This window comes from Mizuhopecten yessoensis, unplaced genomic scaffold (assembly GCF_002113885.1).
Source record: "Mizuhopecten yessoensis strain PY_sf001 unplaced genomic scaffold, ASM211388v2 scaffold3459, whole genome shotgun sequence".
Lineage (NCBI taxonomy): Eukaryota > Metazoa > Mollusca > Bivalvia > Pectinida > Pectinidae > Mizuhopecten > Mizuhopecten yessoensis.
Window position 1 is genome coordinate 991036 of NW_018405055.1, and position 22077 is coordinate 1013112.

Consider the following 22077-nt stretch of genomic DNA (forward strand, 5'->3'; position numbering starts at 1 on the left):
CATGCCACAAGCACCTGATAGGAGAGCATAATGGTATATATAACACTGTAACTATAACCATGCCACATGCATATAACATTGTAACTATAACCATGCAATATATATATAACATTGTAACTATAACCATGCCATATATATATAATGTTGCAACTATAACCATGCCACATACATATAACATTGTAACTATAACCATGCCATATATATATAACGTTATAACTATAACCATGCCACATAAATATAACATTGTAACTATAACCATGCCACAAGCACCTGATAAGAGAGCATAATGGTATATATAACATTGTAACTATAACCTTGCCACATACATATAACATTGTAACTATAACCATGCCATAAATATATAACGTTATAACTATAACCATGCCAAATAAATATAACATTGTAACTATAACCATGCCATATATATAATGTTGCAACTATAACCATGCCACATACATATAGCATTGTAACTATAACCATGCCATATATATAATGTTGCAACTATAACCATGCCACATACATATAACATTGCAACTATAACCATGCCACATACATATAGCATTGTAACTATAACCATGCCATATATACATAACATTGTAACTATAACCATGCCACAAGCCCCTGATAGGAGAGCATAATGGTATATATAACATTGTAACTATAACCATGCCATATATACATAACATTGTAACTATAACCATGCCACATTCATATAACATTGTAACTATAACCATGCCACAAGCACCCGATAGGAGAGCATAATGGGATATATAACACTGTTACTATAACTATGCCACAAACATATAACATTGTAACTATATCCATGCCACATATATATAACAATGTAACTCTAACCATGCCACAAGCACCTGATAGGAGAGAATAATGGTATATATAACGTTGTAACTATAACCATGCCACAAGCCCCTGATAGGAGAGCATAATGGAATATATAACATTGTAACTATACCCATGCCACAAGCACCTGATAAGAGAGCATAATGGTATATATTACATTGTAACTATAACCATGCCACATTCATATAACATTGTAACTATAACTATGCCATATATCTATAACATTGTAACTCTAACCATGCCACATATATATAGCATTGTAACTATAACCATGCCACAAGAACCTGATAGGAGAGCATAATGGTATATATAACATTGTAACTATAACTATGCCATATATATATAACATTGTAACTATAACCATGCCACATATATATAACATTGTAACTATAACCATACCACAAGCTCCTGATAGGAGAGCATTATGGTATATATAACATTGCAAAACTGCGCATAAATATTAGAGATAATAATTATCAATACGGTCAAATAGTGCAATGGCGTAACAGATAAGCGTAAAAAATAATAATTTAGTACGTCAATGAAAATCAAAACCGAATAGTGAAACATAATGACACACTCCTACCACGAAATTACGTGTTATTATAAGTATAAACATCGCAACCAAAACAAGCTTGCAGATCAGATCACAAATTAATTGTTACAAAATAACATGAGGCAAATGGAAGACTACTGCGCATATAAACAATTCAACGAAACATTGCAACCATCGAATCCGGGATGAATGTTTGAGCGAATAAATTGACAGAACATCGGATCAAATATCATAGACTTAATTAATTTATATAGGAGCAATATCTAAGTATAACTTCTACAGTAGATGTATCTGGTCCATTTATCATTCTGCCTTTCTTACAAAAGACAGCAACATAACACTTTAACAAGTGTTTCATTATTACACACATCAAGTTCGAAATAACATATCTTATTACTTTACTGAAAGCGCTCACACACAAATACAAACAAAATGACACCAAACGTAGTGACACTGCTGGCGTCGGGCGAGGGGGCTATTGAATGAGGAGTGAATTTGTTGTCTAATAAGGTTTTAATTTCATGGTTTTGTGTTAATAATATAGACACACAAATCTTACCTAAAGTAAGCAATAACATTAACGCTATACGTTATCAAAGAGGAACACGAAACAGGCAAATTAAAATGTAATACCAGCGTGAAGTTGGTTCCTTATTCAATATTGGGCTAGGATGACTTTCAAACGTTTCTGACATAATAGGTATTTTGCCGCTTTTTCACACCTTTACCGCAACAGGGCATCTTCTAAGGTATCCACATGCAAAACGGCATCCACCCCAGACTAAAGATGCCCACTCTGCATTATTTCGAATTTTAGTAAAGAATCGTTTATTTTTCATTTTCAACATGTCAGTGCATATTGTTATCGGTCTTATGTCGCTTTTTCACACCTATACAACAACTGGGCATTTTCTAAGGTATCCACATGCAAAACGGCATCCACCCCAGACTAAAGATGCCCACTCTGCATTATTTCGAATTTTAGTAAAGAATCGTTTATTTTTCATTTTCAACAAGTCAGTGCATATTGTTATCGGTTATGTCGCTTTTTCACACCTATACAACAACTGGGCATTTTCTAAGGTATTTACATGCAAAACGGCATCAGCGATACCCTAGGCTAAAGATGACCATTGGGCATCATTTCGAATTTCAGTACAGAATAGTTAATATTTCGTTTTCAACATGCCAGGGCATATTATTATAGGTCTTATGTCGCTTTTTTACACCTATACTACAACTGGGCATCTTCTAAAATATCCACATGCAAAACGGTTTCAACGATACCCCAGGCTAAAGATGCCCACTAGGCATTATTTCGAATTTCAGTCTAGAATCGTTATTTTTTCGTTTTCATCATGCCAGGGAATATAGATGTTGGTCTTATGCCTTTTCCCCAAACCTATACCACAACTGGGCATCTTCTAAGGTATCCACATGCAAAACAGCATCAACGATACCTCAGGCTAAAGATGCCCACTGGGCATCATTTCGAATTTCAGTACAGAAACGTTAATTTATGCAAGGGCATATTATTACAGGTCTCATGCCGCTTTTTCACACCTAAACTTCAACTGGGCATATTCTAAAGTATCCACATGCAATATGGCGTCAACGATACCCCAGGCTAAAGATGCCCATTGGGCATCATTTCGAATTGAGGTCTAATTATTTTTGCACATATTTTGTGTCCACAACGATGTCACATTGCGGCTCAATTGACACATTCTTTAACAAGATTTGTGTAACACATGTCTTATTCTATATGTCTTTTTCATGCCTGTAACATATAACGTGCGCAAGTCTAAAATGCCTTGATTATATCACATTGATTTTTACGCATTCATAATCTAAAAAGAGTTGATAATATGCATTCCTACTGCAGCAGGAAATATCAGCATTTTTTTCCAGCATAGTAAACCGAACCAATATAAACTGAATGTCAGCTTTCATTCATCATATTGGTGTTATTATACTCATGTTAACGGGACTATTCCCGCAAATTACGAACTACCTTCGTATACAACACCGGCGATTGACCGTATGTACCCATTGTTTTTCTGACGTCATTTCGTACTCCTCTGGGACCCCCATTTACAGTCAGCTACTGTAGACTTGCTGAAGTGCATGCCTGATACTTTGCAGAATTGAATTTTCATTGACAATTACCATGGCAAGTGGGGTTTTTCAGCGGATGTGCTCTTACCAAATCGAAAGAAATAAGATGAACTGGTTATGTACATGATAAATGATGTACACAGTAAGTAGCCTAGTTATTTCCGCACCCCATCCCGCTCGTCAATTAATCTAACTCCCCACTTTCTCCAATTTCCTGAATGAAAACGGTTCCTACATATGTAACTTACGTTATATTTCACTTTGACAATCATTCCTATATGTGTAAGGACGTCAGTACATCACTTTGTTAATAATTTATCGTACCTTTACTATTGATGTTATCACGTTTTATCGGTGTTAAAAAAAACACCTCAGTCCTTTAGGTGCATTTTTTTTCATTATCAAGTGCAGCGACCACCCGAACATCTTCAATGGTACGCATGCGTACGAAAGGATTACAGAATTACTTGCCATATGTTGCACCTTTGTCGACCGGAACTAAAACTCCAATGATTGGCAGTTTTAACATATACACTTACATCTGGACAGATCCCGTCACAGGGAGTCCAATTTTAGACATCATGACAAAATAATCGTTTAACGAGTCAATCACTGTGACTTATCATTCAAATGCTAATTAGGGGCGTTGATGACCGCATCACCAAGATCTGTCGAGTCTCATGTCATGATGATGTCATGAAATCCTGCAAAGGTTTCACCTGTGTACGATAGAAAGGCATAGCCCAATGTTCTCGTAAACTAACAACAACAACAAATGATAACATCGTTTGAGGAAAAGCTGTATTATTTTGCATTGGTATATTACAAATACAACTGAAAATAATATTTACGTTTTTTAATCCTTTTTGTATTTACATGTAGCAAACATTTCAATACAAAATACGATGCATTACATTTTACCAGTTGTGGTATAGGTGTGGAAAAAAAGGCATAAGACCTATAACAATATGCCCTTGTATGTTGAAAACGCAAAATTAACGATTCTGTACTGAAAATCGAAATAATGCCCAGTGGGCATCCTCTAGCCTGGAGTATCGTTGATGCCATTTTGCTTGTGGATACCTAAGAAGATGCCCAGTTGTGGTATTCCGTCTTTGCGTATTGCAGAGTTATCTTCTCTTGGGAGCAGGTGTGGATTGTTACGTCATTGGTTTGTGTGAGAAAATTACGTCGTTTTCTCAAAAAATGATGACGTTGCTCTCACAAACAAGTGACGAAACAATCGATACCTGCTCCCAAGGGAAGATAACTTTGCAATACACAAAGACGGAATAGGTGTTAAAAAAGCGGCATAAGACCTATAACAATATGCCCTGGCATGTTGAAAACGAAAAATTAACGATTCTGTACTGACATTCAGTTTTCTTAGAATGCAAAAACTGATAGGCTTGTGGTGGTATACGAAATTATTGTCGACTGAAACGTTATCTATACTGATAAAAGCTTAATGGGGAAGAGAGAATTACACGTTTATTACGATCTGTTTAGGGGGAGGTCATCTGGGTATGTTATAGGCATAACTCGGACTAGTTATAGGGGTTCAGCCCCTATCCATTGACTCCAAACCTGTGTTGTGTATACATTAGATAGAAATGAAATGCTGTTGTACAGGAGCACATTGTACACGCATGTCGCCGTCATTCTATATAGCGAAGGACTTACAATGAGCAAAAGTATATACGATAATCAGATTTATAATTGGATATAAAGTCGTTGTCTGCAATGTATATTTATACATTTTGCCTGTGTGGTATGGATATTAGATGAAGTTTTAATTATAAAAATGGTCCGAATTAAAGCTATCTTACAGCTGATAATACTGGATGAAAGAGTGTCATGACCCTTGACGTCGCTCACGATAAGCCCCTGGGAATATACCTTACTGGACTAAAATTGAATCAAAATTAATTTAGCGAACAAAAAAAACAACTAAACGACATCTGAAAATCGACTGGTGGTTGGTTCATACAGACACAAAACACTAGTACTTCAAAATCCTATTAACGGGAGAGATATTTACCAGTTAAAGTAATAAAATATATTAAGTCCACACATAAGAACTGTTGGAAGGTCATGTAATGCCGAGACCTGTTAATTATTATATTTTGGCCTGCTCATAACCTATCGATGTTGTTCAGAGATGTGCATTGATTGGTCTAGTACCAGACTTCCAAATCAAAATTTTCTGGGAACTGTTTCCTTAAATACAGTCTGAAGATGCATATCTGATATCTTTCAATGAAACACCGAAAGAATTTGAAACCAGTTCGTCTGCACTGTACGGCCAACCTTCCCGACACGTGTCAGAGTATTCGTTACAGGCCTGGCTGTACTTACGAAACAAACCTGCATCTACATCTAAAATTGTAAATGTGTTTACGTAAGAAAAATGTACCAAATAAACAACCAATTGATAAGAATATTATATGCATAACTTAATGGTACGGAATTGTCAACTGAAGGATTTAGGTATAGGCGGGAATTGACACAACGCTGTCGACTGCAGGATATAGTCAGGAATTGAAACAAACTTGTCGACTAAATGACATAGGAAGAAATACGCGTGAACATGTGGACGTAGGGATATGAATGAAAGAATAAATTAATCAGGTCCTTTAGACAGGATAAAAAAGGTTGAAGCTGAAGTGAAGATGTTAACTGATAGCTGTGATCATTTAAGACTCCGTAGCTGTGACATTATCCTTTAACATACAATCTTGATGACAGGAATACGTTAGTAAAGTTAAAAAACGGAAAATACCGGAAGAGCTGTTGAACAAGAAATTTGGATTTGGAATTATAGCACAAAACGATGAAGAGGGATAACAGTATGTAGCCAATATGTGGTAGAGCATTGTTAACATACAATTGCGAAAGAAAACACCAAAGACAGTAAGTTGTGCACAGAAGGATAGTAGGCTGTTGTTTGTAATGCCATGTTATGGAAGGTGGTCTATGATCGAGATTAGCTTTACTGTCACATACGGAAGGCCACATCGTACACATTACAGACGAAATACGTGAGGTCACAATTCTTTGTGACTTGTACGTGCTATATCACGTTACACAAACATAGACACTAAAAAAAACCAAGGTTTGTCGTCTCATCTGATGTGGTGATCGTAGATTAACGGTATACGTGGTGGTTGTGGTGGTGGTGTGAGTGGTGGTGGACTCATGGCGACGAGGCCTGTCAGTCTCGGGCAGTATAAACAGTTTTGTGTCTGTTAAACATGAAGGCAGGGTTGCATTACGTAAGTCTAGAATGCATGGAATGCCGGCAAAACGTGTCATAGGGAAATTAACGTAAACCTTATTATATAACAGTGATATGGATACGAGTCTGTAAGGATGACAATTTGTTAACAATTTGTGAAAGATTATAAGTATACAGAGGTCGTAAGGTTATCCACACCTGCATGGGGCATTTATGCTTACCAGGAATCGTTGCTTATAGAGTGTCAGTACCACGTAGGGCTTTATAAACAGAGACTCGATTAGGACAGAGGCCGTCAAAAACAGATAGATTGAACAATTTGAAACAGTGGAAGATACTGAATAGTTATAGTTTGAAATCTGGTCCTGTGTAATAATAGAATATATCACCCCTGTGTAATAATAGAATAGATCACCCCTGTGTAATAATATATAAATATGACATTCATTAGCAGGTGACAGTGAATATTGTCAACCCGAGAAAACCATTGTGACCCGAGGCGAAGCCGAGGGTGACAATGGGTTTTTGCCACTGTCTCATGGCAATATCACCCGCGCTCCTTAAAACCAATGTATTTTCGGAGTGTGACAGAGATTCTTGTTTAATTTTCTCCCAACTAATCAAATAGCTAGAAATTCACTGGAGGTGTAACAATAGAATATATCACCCCTGTGTAATAATAGAATAGATCAACCCTTTGTAATAATATATAAATATGACATTCATTAGCAGGTGACAGTGAATATTGTCAACCCGAGAAAACCATTGTGGCCCGAGGCGAAGCCCAGGGTGACAATGGGTTTTTGCCACTGTCTCCTGGCAATATCACCCGCGCTCCTTAAAGCCAATGTATTTTCGGAGTGTGACAGAGATTCTTGTTTAATTTTCTCCCAACTAATCAAATAGCTAGAAATTCACTGGAGGCGTAACAATAGAATATATCACCCCTGTGTAATAATAGAACATATCACCCCTGTGTAATAATAGAATATATCACCCCTGTGTAATGAAGACAGATAAAAATTTAAGCCGAGGGTAAGATGTTTGAAATTTAGCACGAGACTGTGCCGGGTGTTAGGTTTCAAATGTTGTATTTTAAAGGTTGAGATTTATTTTACTTCGTTGCACTGGAGTGATAATAATTATAGCTCTCCATTTTCCTACCGTAAAAAAGGTAATCTTAATGGTGAACCCGATGCACTGCACGGTCATCAAAGACGCTTGAAATGTGTGGCAAAATTGATGACGCGACCTATCTGGTTACGCTTCATAAGGCGGTGATAACATGATAGTGACGTTTTCAAAATATTGTGTCTATTAACTGTCTCCCCAAGGTTAGTAAAGACTTTAATGTAACATTCCAAAGCCGCAATATTTAATATCCTTAGGGTTACTCGGAATGACACAATTTCGAGAAAAAATTGACGAATGCTAAGGGACAAAGGAATAATTTCACAACACGAGGTAACGGGAGATGAATGTTGACTCAGATTACAGGTAAATTTTACCGTCACCATCATGATATCTTCCATCATTATTATATCATAATTATTGAAGTTTTGTTTTGCCTTGTTGTCTCGTTGCCATATCCCTGGTTCTTGTTTTTGATGATGTGACATCTTTCAGATGTGAAGTAGATTTGAATGGCGGGCGTCTTCGATAAAGCATATGCTGCTTATCATTCCGTAGGGTCTAGTCTTATTCTTGATTTACTATTTTCAAAAGTAACCGTATAAGTCTTTTCATTTTTCATATTTTGCAATAGTTTCATCGATTTTGAACTTGGACCACATATTTTTCACATTTCGGTATTCTGGTGGTTTTATTACCCACATTAATTTAATAATTTAACACAAAATATGCTTTACGTAGTTGCTTCTTTCTCGATATTTCTTTCTTGATGTTTTACATGAGTGCACAAAGCTGATTTATGAATAAAAAACTGATATTCTTCTTTTCTGGAATAATGCAAGATGACGGCTCTGACGTAATCGAGTTTGAAATCGTAGTAACGGTTCAACGATATTAAGCTCGTGATGTGGTTTACATAATCAGTAAACTGCACAATGTATATTTAATTGTTGGTAATTTAATTTGAGAGATCACTATCGCTGCATCGTAAGTAAAATTAAACCATTATGATATATCGTAAAAAGATCAGAATTAAATTTGTGTTTGATCACAAATGCGTTTAAGGTTACGGAAGAATTTATGAGGAACTAAGTTATTTTTAATCTTGATTTCACATGCATCGCATTCTATTTAACATACCTGGTGAATCTTAAATGATAAGATCGTTTTGAACACAGACAGTCATTGCAAACTTAAGTTTGCAAGCTTTCGAAGCCTCGAAAGCGACACGTGTTTCACTGGAAAACCTTACTTTAATGATACAATCAGTATTCAGATCATGGAAAACGGCACTCCGTATCACACATTAAGAATATTGTATTAATCTAGTACCCGTAACTCCTTTATCATTAAGCACATTTCAGCTCATGTTGGTAACATGACAGCATTATTCCAATCTTGCCATTGTTTTGTGCGAAATTATTGTTCGAGACCGGATCTACTAAATGTCGTTCATTGATATTAAGACAGATCAGAACCATCATTTTTGTTAGGATGCTGAGCAGCTAGTTCTGACTGGTCAATTTAATCTGATATATGTATACATGTATACCAAAAAACTAAGCATAGATAATGATGTGAAGTTTGAATTTTAATCGTCATTCTATCCCTTGAACTGCAGTCAGGAGAGTTAACACGATCCGTGCATCCGGTCACGTGATGATCAGGTTAGAAAGCTTATTGTTCTAAACAAGTACTCAGAGGCTGAATACTTGGAGGGAATAAAAAGGGAGAGCATGGCCTCCTGACTGAGTACTGGGAGGGCATAAACAGGGAGAGCATGTCATCCTGACTGAATACTGGGAGGGCATAAAAAGGGAGAGCATGTTCTCCTGACTGAGTACTGGGAGGGCATAAACAAGGAGAGCATATCCTCCTGACTGAGTACTGGGAGGGCATAAAAAGGGAGAGCATGGCCTCCTGACTAAATACTGGGAGGGCATAAACAGGGAGAGCATGTCCTCCTGTCTGAATATTGGGAGGGGATAAAAAGGGAGAGCATGACCTCCTGACTGAGTACTGGGAGGGCATAAAAAGGGAGAGCATGGCCTCCTGACTGAATACTGGGAGGGCATAAACAGGGAGAGCATGTCCTCCTGGCTGAATACTGGGAGGGCATAAAAAGGGAGAGCATGTCCTCCTGACTGAGTACTGGGAGGGAATAAAAAGGGAGAGCATGGCCTCCTGACTGATTACTGGGAGGGCATAAACAGGGAGAGCATGGCCTCCTGACTGAATACTGGGAGGGCATAAAAAGGGAGAGCATGTCCTCCTGGCTGAATACTGGGAGGGCATTAAAAGGGAGAGCATGTCCTCCTGACTGAATACTGAGAGGGCATAAAAAGGGAGAGCATGTCCTCCTGACTGAATACTGGGAGTGCATAAAAAGGGAGAGCATGGCCTCCTGACTGAATAATGGGAGTGCATAAAAAGGGAGAGCATGTCCTCCTGACTGAATACTGGGAGGGCATAAACATGGAGAGCATGTCCTCCTGTCTGAATACTGGGAGGGCATAAACAGGGAGAGCATGTCCTCCTGACTGAGGACGAGTTACAAGCATTAATCTTAAGAATGTTTATCTTTTTAAATTGTATCTCGTCGTCTGTCTGTATACATGTAATATATAGTATACAACAATACGTCGTCTGTCTGTATACATGTAATATATAGTATACAACAACGTGAATTCAAAAGTGACAACTAAACCGTAACTTGTTTTTAAAATCAAGAAAGCTAGGGCAAAATATGAGAAAGGGAACGATTTATGTGGAGATATTTGAAAAATTACAAGGATAATAGGACCAGGTGTTCCGGAAGGGCAAGCTTATTCTGTTTCATTGACGACACCGACTTGTAAACCTTCGCTTTATACATGTAGCTTTATACAAATATATAACGCCACGTCTTTAAAGGCAGAACCAGGATATCATAATATAGACCTTCATATCACATAGGGAAACAGAATGTTTACCAACGAGATCATAACAGCAACCGTAAAACTTCCTCATTGTCATCATCAACCATCATCTTTGTAAACTGTGACTTCGTCATTTGTTCGTCTGCTGTCGACATCTTTCACGGAAATCATGATATTCAGATTTACCTTAAATACCGAATCAACTACGACATGTTAACTCTAAAATTGGAGAAACAGGAACGCTTCTCTCAACAAAGAGAAAGTTAACGATGGAGAAACAGGAACGCTACTCTCAACAAAGAGAAAGTTAACGATGGAGAAACATGAACGCTACTCTCAACAAAGAGAAAGTTAACGATGGAGAAACAGGAACGCTTCTCTCAACAAAGAAAAGTTAACGATGGAGAAACTGGAGCTCTTCTCTCAACAAAGAGAAAGTTAACGATGGAGAAACAGGAACTCTACTCTCAACAAAGAGAAAGTTTACGACCGAAAAATCACACTAATTCAATAGCGTTAATCTAGAATCTAAGAAACTGATATGCATAATACTATATTTTGTAAGTTGTCACAATAACATTTTAAAAACACGTTAGCAATGTTCGAAACTGCTATATTGATGTCTTTGAATTGAGATTTTTCTGATGGAAAAGTCACGTTGTCTGCCTCCAGCAGTATTGTTTAAACTAGTATTGCCTGAATGATGAACATTGCTGACTCGTCAGAAAGTATATTAGAGAAAGTTACCAATCATAAAGTAAATTGAATTGTTATTTCAAATCTAATGTTGTTCTGAAGTCAAATGTTTTAAATAGCTAAGTACAGTGGACGCATATTATATGTATGTGGTGAACAATAGCAGTAACTCCATCTATGATTTAGGTAGATGTGAGCAGTACATATCGGGCTGTGTGTAATGGACTGTACCGTAGTCAGTTCTTGTTCAAACAACTTATGTGGAATTATACATCTACGTATCTACTTTTATAAGTTTGTGCAATACCGTTTACAAGTCAATACTCCCCATATAAGGTATATAAGGTAATGACCTGTCTGCAGATGCCGACCTGAAAATACTCGCAGAGGATGAAACAGCGTCTTGGGAACTTTGTACCCGCAGAGGACGTAACAGCGCCTTGGGAACTGTGTACCCGCAGAGGATGTAACAGCGCCTTGGGAACTTTGTACCCGCAGAGGATGTAACAGCGCCTTGGGAACTTTGTACCCGCAGAGGATGTAACAGCGCCTTGGGAACTTTGTACCCGCAGAGGATGTAACAGCGCCTTGGGAACTTTGTACCCGCAGAGGATGTAACAGCGCCTTGGGAACTTTGTACCCGCAGAGGATGTAACAGCGCCTTGGGAACTTTGTACCCGCAGAGGATGTAACAGCGCCTTGGGAACTTTGTACCCGCAGAGGATGTAACAGCGCCTTGGAAACTTCGTTCATTGCGTGCAGGTATCAATTAACCAAGTCTGTGATGTCCACATTGACGAACAATCTCCAGTTTGTCCTCGTATATGTTAAAGGTCTTTAATGATACGCTAAAGGAGGAAATGCGTTAATTGCATTGAAGTCCAATGAAGCCCGCGTCATTGTCATATCAATAACAATAACAATTTAAACGAAAATTAAAAAAAAAAAAAAATCCAACATCTATTCTGTTTTGTCGTCAAAAATGCTTGACTGTCTTTCGTGTCTATAATACCTGGAGTATGACCAGCAGATGTCGTGAAGTGTTTATTTCTACACCAGTGTTATATTGTTTTGGCTAAAGTATCTCGTGTTTTTTCAGTGACTATCCTCATTTTTGAACTCTTGCAGCTAATTTTGTATATTTGTTGTTCGGTTAAAATTTCGGGAAGCAAATGGAAAATTTAAACGGGGAAATGATGAGTTAACACCATACATGTACCTCGATTGTCACTGTCGCAAATAGCACTTATTTATTGTGTTGGCTCACACACCGACTTATAGATGTATTCGTTGCCACAATAACCTATAACCTGTGACGTAAGGTGAAGACTAATATAGTTTATTATATGTAGGCATGAAGAAGACGGAGTTCTACCTGAAAGCGTAGAATTAAATTCCGAATTATGGCTGACCGAGGTTCAAACTGAAAATTGTCCCGTTATCTACCTATTGATAGACTCTTTCTCCCATCCTTTACAAATCAATCAACTACATGTATTAATAAAACAGACAAATAATGGCATATTAATTCTTAAAACTGTAAAGCAGTTTGTTTAAGTTTAAACTTACTTTATTGCCAAGAAGTAATGGGATAAGGCAGTCAGTTTTCGACTGTATTGACGGTTTGTTTCCGCTGATAAAATAATGTCAATGTTATGACGTCACATATCGGACCGAAATTACGTCACGTTCCAGAATAATTTTAACTCTGACGTTTTCATTGTATGCACTTTCCATCGTGGATTTAGAAATGTATAGTTACAGATGTATCATACTAGACGTCGATAGGTGCATATAATTATGTGAAACAGCGTTGATATGGAAGCAATAGTGTAGTATTGGTTATTAATCAACGCTCGCGTGGAGTCTAATTGTCAAAATAATGTATTCTTTCTTTTGTAATATTTTGGTATTTGTTCTTCAGTACTAACTGTCTATGGACATATGTTCCTATAGGGAACGCAATAATAATAAGAAACTTCAAAGTGACTCTTTTCCAAAAGTGTGTTCTTCAGTAGTTTATGAGTTGTTATTTCTTATCAATCGAAAAGCTTAGCTGTTAACCTGTATGGATAATAGCGTATTATTACATGTTATAGTTAGCTGCTAATAAATTATCATTTTTGGAATTTGATTTTCCATTCTTCAGGTGTGCAAATGTTAGAACAGCGATATAATATACGTTTTATATACTTGAAACAGTCCATAGTGTGGGTTCTTCAGCTGGTAAATTGTGCTACATAATATTTGTTTTCAGTATCATGATAAAGTGCTAATTCCAATCACCTTAACTCCTTCTTATTAACGTAATCCTGTTTGCTTCTGAAAACAGTTGTTGTATTAAATACCATTGCTTAGATGTGAATATTATTTTGAATACAATCGTTTGAAAACACGTCTGTAAGGTAGCAAAACTTAATTTTCCAGACAGAATGTTTCTTATTGTTGAAATTTTGAGATTTGTAATCAAGCCTTTCGAGTAAAAAGATAAATATGACAGAAAGGCAGTTATTAGACATGACGAACCATTACACTTGGCGTACATTACGCCTTGTTTTACCATCAAGACAGTCAAATTTCAATGACCATTCTCGCAAACATTATATAGTGACATGTCTAGATGGTTTCCCGAATGATCAATGCCACTATTACCTAACTACAGTAACAAGGACTGGGCGTTGTGCCAGACAGTAGCCAGGGGGCGTCGTCATGTCAACAGGGGTCAAAGGTCAGTCAGTAGCAATTGAAAAGATATAAAGACCTATATCTTTTCCCGCCTATATCGACACTGACTATGGTAGATGACAAAACATATATGTAAACGGACAATATGGCATACCAATCTTCTTTATACTGATAATTCAGTAAAAAATATATTTATATTTTTAAGTGGCATTTTTATGTTGGACAAGTAAATCTCTACAGGATTTATTTGAAATGCCTCTGTGTATGTATGGTACATGTTCAAAGAGGCATTCAAAATAAACTCTGTATGTACCTTGCCTTGAAAGTCATGTCTCCAAATGCTCCCGATTCAAATATTCACCTTTTCTAATACATTTTCCATCAAACACCCACCTTATGTGGCATGAAGTTTTTTTCCCTTAAAAGCAGTGACGAGGGCAAACTGCTTGTTCAAACTTCCGTGAAAATGAAAACGTGTGTTTTAAATAGCCGACAATTTATCATAAATTTATTTGTACTCTTCGTGGATTTCACTGCCACACAACCCTGATATCTCGCCATGGTCAATTTACCAAGGTCATGGGATAGACACGCATAGGTTGATCAGTAAAATCAAGTCAAACGAGTCATCACTCCTCCTCGTCGTGTAGATACTGGTAGTCATGCTTTAAAACCTGAACAGCATACAGTGAAACTAGTTACAAAAGCACACACACTATTGAGTTTAATGTTACGCGGACCATTGCGTTTTCATATTGACCCATAGCCATCGCCAATAAACCGTTACTGTATGTTAAATAGTAGAGGAGGCCCATTTACCTGTACATTTACCTATAGAGTCACCAGGTTGGTCACAAGAAACTTAATCTTTACATCTGGAGTGTAATCCACATTTCATCGATTTTTCTTTAAAATGATTTTCATTGAAAAACAAGTTTTGCTTTGTTATGATAGGAGATTCTTGGACTGAGATAGAGAATATAGGTGCTCGTGTACACGGATACCTATATCTACATTTCTATACCCAATGAGAAACAGGTTAACGCCATTACATAGGCACATTGCTACTAAGTAAGGAACGTTATATTATTCGGCAAATCATCAAAATCCATGAATAACCTCGGTACATTTGCTGGTAACTTCTCGCCTAGACTTCAGAATTGTATAACTAGTCGTCCTCAGAGTTCAGAATACTACAGTTCGGCTAGTTACCCGAACTCGAGAGACAGCAAGCGCTGCATTTTGGTAACATGTATGAGTACATGGTTCTGTTGTTTACACTAGAAACACTATATCAAATATCTCCTCAATATCTAAAGGGGATAGTTACCCGGCCTCTATATCAGCTAGCATGATTACTGTGGTTCAAACACGCTCACAGCCTTCATGAAAGGTGTGAAAACCAGACTGTTCAAGTCGGCGTTTTAGTTGTATCCTCAGTCTTTTGACTCTGTGAACAATCACGCTATTGTTTTGTTCCATTACAATTATCACTGATTATTTACTAACAAGCCTCCCCTTTACCCGGAACAGCTGTTTCCTAACCGTAGGCGTTGATGAACTAGTTGATTACCACCTCCCAACAGTTTGATTGGCTAAATCCTGAACTATCGAACATAGCGCTGTAAAAAGTTTGGCGCGCTTTTAGTTGGTGTTCCTACATAACGTACATTCCTCTGCAATATAGTGTCATGATGGAATCTTCGATTAAAGTAGTAAGATTTATGAATGTTTATAAAGGATTAAATCAAACAATACCCAGACAATTGAAGAGATATAAATTTGATTATGGAGTTGTAAGCGAAGCTTTGCGACTTTTGTGTATCAATTAGAAAACTTATCACCTTTTCCAAATTTCCAAGTGTCATTACCTGTCGTTTGTCACGATGTCGGCTACTAAATAAGGTCTAGAAAATTGCGGTAGAAAAAATGTTTCACAGCGATTGACAATGGTTATCGAACCCTTCGGTAGTAAATTTTCCAAAGAAATTAACACGCTAAAGCTCTTTTTTTTCAAAATGTACAAATTAAATAACTAAGTGTACATATTTTTCTGCAATACTGATTGTTAAACACAATACGTACTCTATACTGAAGTATCGGATGGGGATATTACATAGTATCAAATACATCTAGTGTGTTCGTGAGGAGATCACGATATTTGTGTAAGGAGACCTGAAGTATTATACGACTGTGACCATTTTTTCTATACCGCCATTCTAAATTTATTTGTAGATATTTCTACGTGCGTTGTGTCAGCTTTTCGAAGAAACTAACTGTGTTTTCAATCATTACAGTAATCCATTACAACGAAATATTGCCTTCCTATTTAGTAATTATATTCCAGAGAACTAAAATTGTCATTGATTTCTGATTTCGGCTTTGACGTAAATATACTTCAAAATCAGCCATGGTTTTGAAAAAAACAAAAACTTATTAGGATAAAACGATCCGTTTTTCTTCGGAAGAAGTATGCGTCGACTAAACTTCAGACAAGCATATAGTATATATGATTCTCGCACCTCAGACAGAGATATCCCACGTTATACCCCATGCTAGATTTTTCTATCTCGTCCCATCTCTCTTGTACCTTTACGTGACATTTCGCGGAATTTTTACACTGTGATGTATTCATCCGCGCGTTAACTGCTTGAAATTGACAATTTGTATTATAAATGTTCTGTTTTATCGCAAATTATAGTTTTGATGTTGTTAGATATTTAATGTTGTAGATAAAATATAATCTACACTGTGAAATCTATGTAAGGAAGGACTGCTTTTACGCGGAAGCATTCAAATGTAGCTTTAGTAGTGAAGAGGTCATTATCATTTGAGGCCAACGGTGGGATACTTGTAGTTTTAAGCAAAATTCAATAGTTTTTTTCGACCTAAAAGTGCGAGAAAAAATAATCAATTACCTGTAACTGAGCGAGATCGGGTTATCTCAGTCTCGGGCTAAGATTCTGTAACATCCCAACCGAGGCTTACGCCTCGGTTGGGATTTTGTTACAGACTCTTAACCCTCGACTGAGATAACCCGATCTCGCCCAGTTACAGGTAACAGATTTTATTAGGCATGACGAACGCAAAACAGAAAACCAGTTTCCGGAGGTTTGCACTATCATACGCGTCAAACTATTGAACAATATCTCAATTATAATATCAAATCACATAAATCTTAACATTACCAGAGCCTAGAATCACATTGAACTTATATAATATCAGAGTATTGAATCACGTTGAACATTTACACTATCAGGGTATTGAATCACATTGAACCTTTACGCTATCAGGGTATTGAATCACATTGAACATTTACACTATCAGGGTATTGAATCACATTGAACATTAACACTATTACAGTACTGAATCACATTGAACATTTACACTGTCAGAGTACTGAATCACATTGAACATTTACACTATTAGAATATTGAATCAAATTTAACATCTACACTATTAAAGTATTGAATCACATAGAATATTTACACTATTAGAGCATTGAATTTCATTGAACACTTACACTTTTATAGTGTTGAATCACATTTAACATTTACACTATTAGAGTATTGAATCACATAGAATATTTACACTTTCCGAGTATTGAATCATATTGAACATTTACACTATAAGAGTGTTGAATCATATTGAACATTTACACTATAAGAGTGTTGAATCATATTGAACATTTCCACTTTCAGAGTATTGAATCACATTGAACATTTACACTTTCAGAGTATTGAATCATATTGAACATTAACCCTTTTAGAGTGTTGAATCACATTGATCATTTACACTTTCAGAGTGTTGAATCAGATTGAAGATTTACACTTTTCAGAGTATTGAAACATATTGAACATTTACACTTTCAGAGTAATGAATCAAATTGAACATTTACACTATTAGAGTATTGAATCACATTGAACATTTACACTATTAGAGTATTGAATTTCATTGAACATTTACACTTTTATAGTATTGAATCACATTTAACATTTACACTACTAGAGTATTGAATCACATTGAATATTTACACTTTCCGAGCATTGAATCACATTGAACATTTACACTTATAGAGTGTTGAATCACATTGAACATTTACACTTTTCAGAGTATTGAAACATATTGAACATTTACACTTTCAGAGTATTGAATCACATTGAACATTTACGCTATCAGGGTATTGAATCACATTGAACATTTACACTATTAAAGTATTGAATCACATTGAACATTTACACTATTAGAGTATTGAATCACATTGAACATTTACACTTTCAGAGCAAATTTACACAGAGTACTGAATCATTTTGAAAATTTACTAATCAGAGTATTGGTTAGGGCATTTACACAGAGTATTGAATCATATTGAAAATGTAATCCCCTTGACCATTTACTCAGTCTAAGTGTAGGATCATTGTGAACAGTTATACTCTCGCAGTCTGAGTATGAGAAATCAAATTCTTTTTACTTGTTGAATATTATGTTGGGCAAGTAGATTTACCAGAAAAGATGGTGTAAATTTGTATGTCCTTTCACAGAATTAAGTATTCACACTGATTGTGTATCGTCTAACCATTGACATCGGACGAACATTCTACCACATGAGAGTAGGTATCAGATGAATCTTATAGCCATTATTAGTACATCTCCCACTCCGAGTCATTTCTCTTAAACAAAAGCGCAATTAGTCAGGAACGAAACAAATGATTTAATATAAAATTAAATTTTTAATCAACTTTATGTCTGCTGTATAGATGCATTATAAATCGTAGGATTGGTACAGATAACAAAACAACAATCTAATAACAGCGTAACAGGGAAACATGATAAAATATCTACTGGGTATGGTCCACCCATCTCCAACTTACATAGCTTCAAACCCGCGGACACAGGGACAGACACGCCGTACACGATCATTAATAATGGTAATAGGGATACCATCTGTAATATATAAGCCATATAATATTTTTACTGCCATTATAAATTAACGTGTCAGCTCATAATGGTCTGCAGTGAGTGACGTGACCCAACACCGTCAAAAGGCTCAATAGAAAACGAGAATGTAACTGAAAATATTTTTCATAGACTTGAAAAAAGAATTTTGTGCAAACGAGTATAAAAAACCCATAGCTGAGTTTTGTCTTAATGCATATAAAACCTTTTTTTTATATTTAAAATAAAATAAAATGAGTATATGTATGGTACAGCCCAGGATCAATATGATCAAATGTAGAAGGTTCCGATAATTATTTTTTAAAGAAAATAAACTGTCGATCTAACATAGAAGAAAACAGTCTGCTAATTCATACATTACATCATGTTCTGGAATATCGGATCGACTATATAGCGATAAACAGATTATCAAAAGCTAATTTCGAGTGCCTGTGGATAGATCATACATACAAATAAAACAGTAAATAGCATGGCTTTGAAGCTTGTGTGGTAAGTTGGAGACAATTGGCCTCTCTATATTCCGTCAATCGCCCGCAATGAGTATAAGCTATGGCAAAAGACCGCCCTCCCCCTCGGGTGGGATCCAAGCTCCCTTAGGGAATCCAATACTTGGCCATGGTGTGACGTCATAGTTCCTAGACCCAACCAGATAATAATTATCCTGGATATAAAACTCAAATTTCTTAACCATTGTAAAATTGAAATGTGATAATTTCGACAAAATCATACACAGGAGAAAATAATGATACACTATTTTCCAAATTTAGCCAAAAAAATGTAAGAAAGAAAAGTTCTGAATTTAGCTGTATATATATCTAGGTACTATGACATCAAGTTAAATTTATGATTCAAATAATAAACGTATTGTGGTTTCCTGGTCAAAATACATACTTTTTAAAATAATAAAACATGTTGCTATCAAGATAACGAAGGAGCTTTGTTATCTCGATACACGTTATGTCAGTTCTTATCTCGATGAACCAAAGCTTGCCTGCCATTATATGTACTATCCCATACACCCATTCTCCGACATTCCCATGTGTATGTCAGATAGAATAATACGTTGCTGAAACGTGAGTGGATCAGATGCAAAATAGTATTAGTAGATTATTCAAAATTGGGCAAAACATGTTTATAAAACAATGTAATAAACAAGATGTCTCATTACGTTAAAGTCATTTTGGAAAGTTTGATGGTTAAAATATGTACTTCCTGATATCAAATATTTGAAACATTGATGAAACTACAATACAGTTCCCTGTGGTAACTGGTCTCAATAAAACACGGTGTGTTTGTAACGCTTACAGGGAGCTCTCCACACAATAAAACACGGTGAGTTTATAGCGCTTACAGGGAGCTCTCCACACTCAGTCCCGATTGTCTTCCTCACACATAGCACCAGGATCCTCCTAATATTGGAAGTGATATAAACTGCAAAATGCATTCGTGCACTCTGCTCGGCGTATTACCACAGACGCTCGTCCCCCACTCATGTTCTACACAGCTCCAATGGTAGCCTACTGGAGCAAATGTGACGTCTTGCTTGGCACTTTTTGGTGAAGTGAAGAAAACAAGAGAAATAAAACAATAACTGGAAAATGTTTACTAGAAGCACGCCTCGTACGCTACATTTGCCCTATGAACATAACATCTCGCACTCAGAACAGATATTCAAACAATAAAATCCGCACATGTGTCCTCCTGTCGCTTCATACTGGCCTTCGTCATACACGTTCTCCCATCGCACATGGCGTAGTTATAAAAGATACAGTTCGTTCATGCATCTCATGCAAATTGAAATCCACAGCAGTTTGAAGATCTATACAATATTGGGCTCGTGATAGGTAGCATTGGCTTATTGTGTGTCTCCCCTGTGACAACTGACGAGGTAGAAGATTATATCAGAAATGCTGACTGTAATGTGAAGAGAACACCCCGATTGGTTTCCATGGAAATACGCGACAATTCCGAAAACATACAGGAAGTGTCCGAAGCTAACTAAGTTACAAAATCGCATATGGACTGTCCATGAGTTTTAATTTCCAAGATCCGGAATTTACACAAGCAATGAAGTGCAACTCTTGTCAGCCGTCAGTTTCGTTTAACGATACATGTTATTTTATCTGCAAAATCGTATAGCTCCGATTCGTCGTCCGTCTGCACACGTACAAACCCCGCACATTGTATGTGTGCGTAACATATATATATATATATCACTTCACACGTGTCCCTACCGATTAACAGCAGTATGTGTGTAAAATATGTGCCCTGTTTTTTGCATGGTGTGTAAGATAGATCACAGATAGCGGTTTAAACTTATGTTAGTTATCACAGCATTATTCACCATTTTCATGAGAATCGTTGCAGTCATTCTCACCGCGGGGTGCGTGCCCCAGCGGCCCGTATAAGATACAATATTATGTCCTGGTGGCCCCCGAATGCAGCAATGTGCAGGGCATTCCACCCGTCCCTGTTCGCCAGTTTCGTATCAGCCCCGAATTTCACCAACAGTTTCACCAGCTTGAGGTTGCCGTCCATGCAGCTTTGGTGGAGGGCCGTTTGTCCCTCAGTGTCATATGAATTCACATTGATCTTTTCATCGCGGGCTTCTAATATTTTTTGAAGTTCGTCTGTGTTGCCATTCCGTACCGCTTCAAGAAAGAATCGCTGGAAGGAAGCTTGAGAGCCCGGCATTTGTGTTCTGTTCATCCTTGGCCAGTAGATACATTCAGACTGGCTCTGAGGTATTTAGCTACATGAAGTGAACTAAGTAGTGTGTATGTTAGAGCTACAACCGTAACGTGTGCGAGAGAAGCGTTCTCATTGGTTGGCCGCAGGCCAAATACTGAAAGTATGCAAGTTTTATTCACAAGCTAAGAGCGTGGGAACGTATCTGTCAAGTGGTGTGTGTAGCGGTGTAA

At 36.9% G+C, this 22077-nt stretch overlaps 1 protein-coding gene across 1 annotated transcript in view; it reads left to right on the top strand.

Moving 5' to 3' along the window:
• The window catches only part of LOC110447544 (spidroin-2-like), a 41428-nt gene extending 23407 nt beyond the window's left edge, over positions 1 to 18021 (top strand). Inside the window, exon 3 of the mRNA XM_021493316.1 lies at positions 18004 to 18021. Within this exon, the coding sequence (XP_021348991.1) occupies positions 18004 to 18021 (18 nt within the window). The remainder of the gene's footprint in view (positions 1 to 18003) is intronic.
• The last annotated feature ends 4056 nt before the right edge of the window (positions 18022 to 22077 follow it).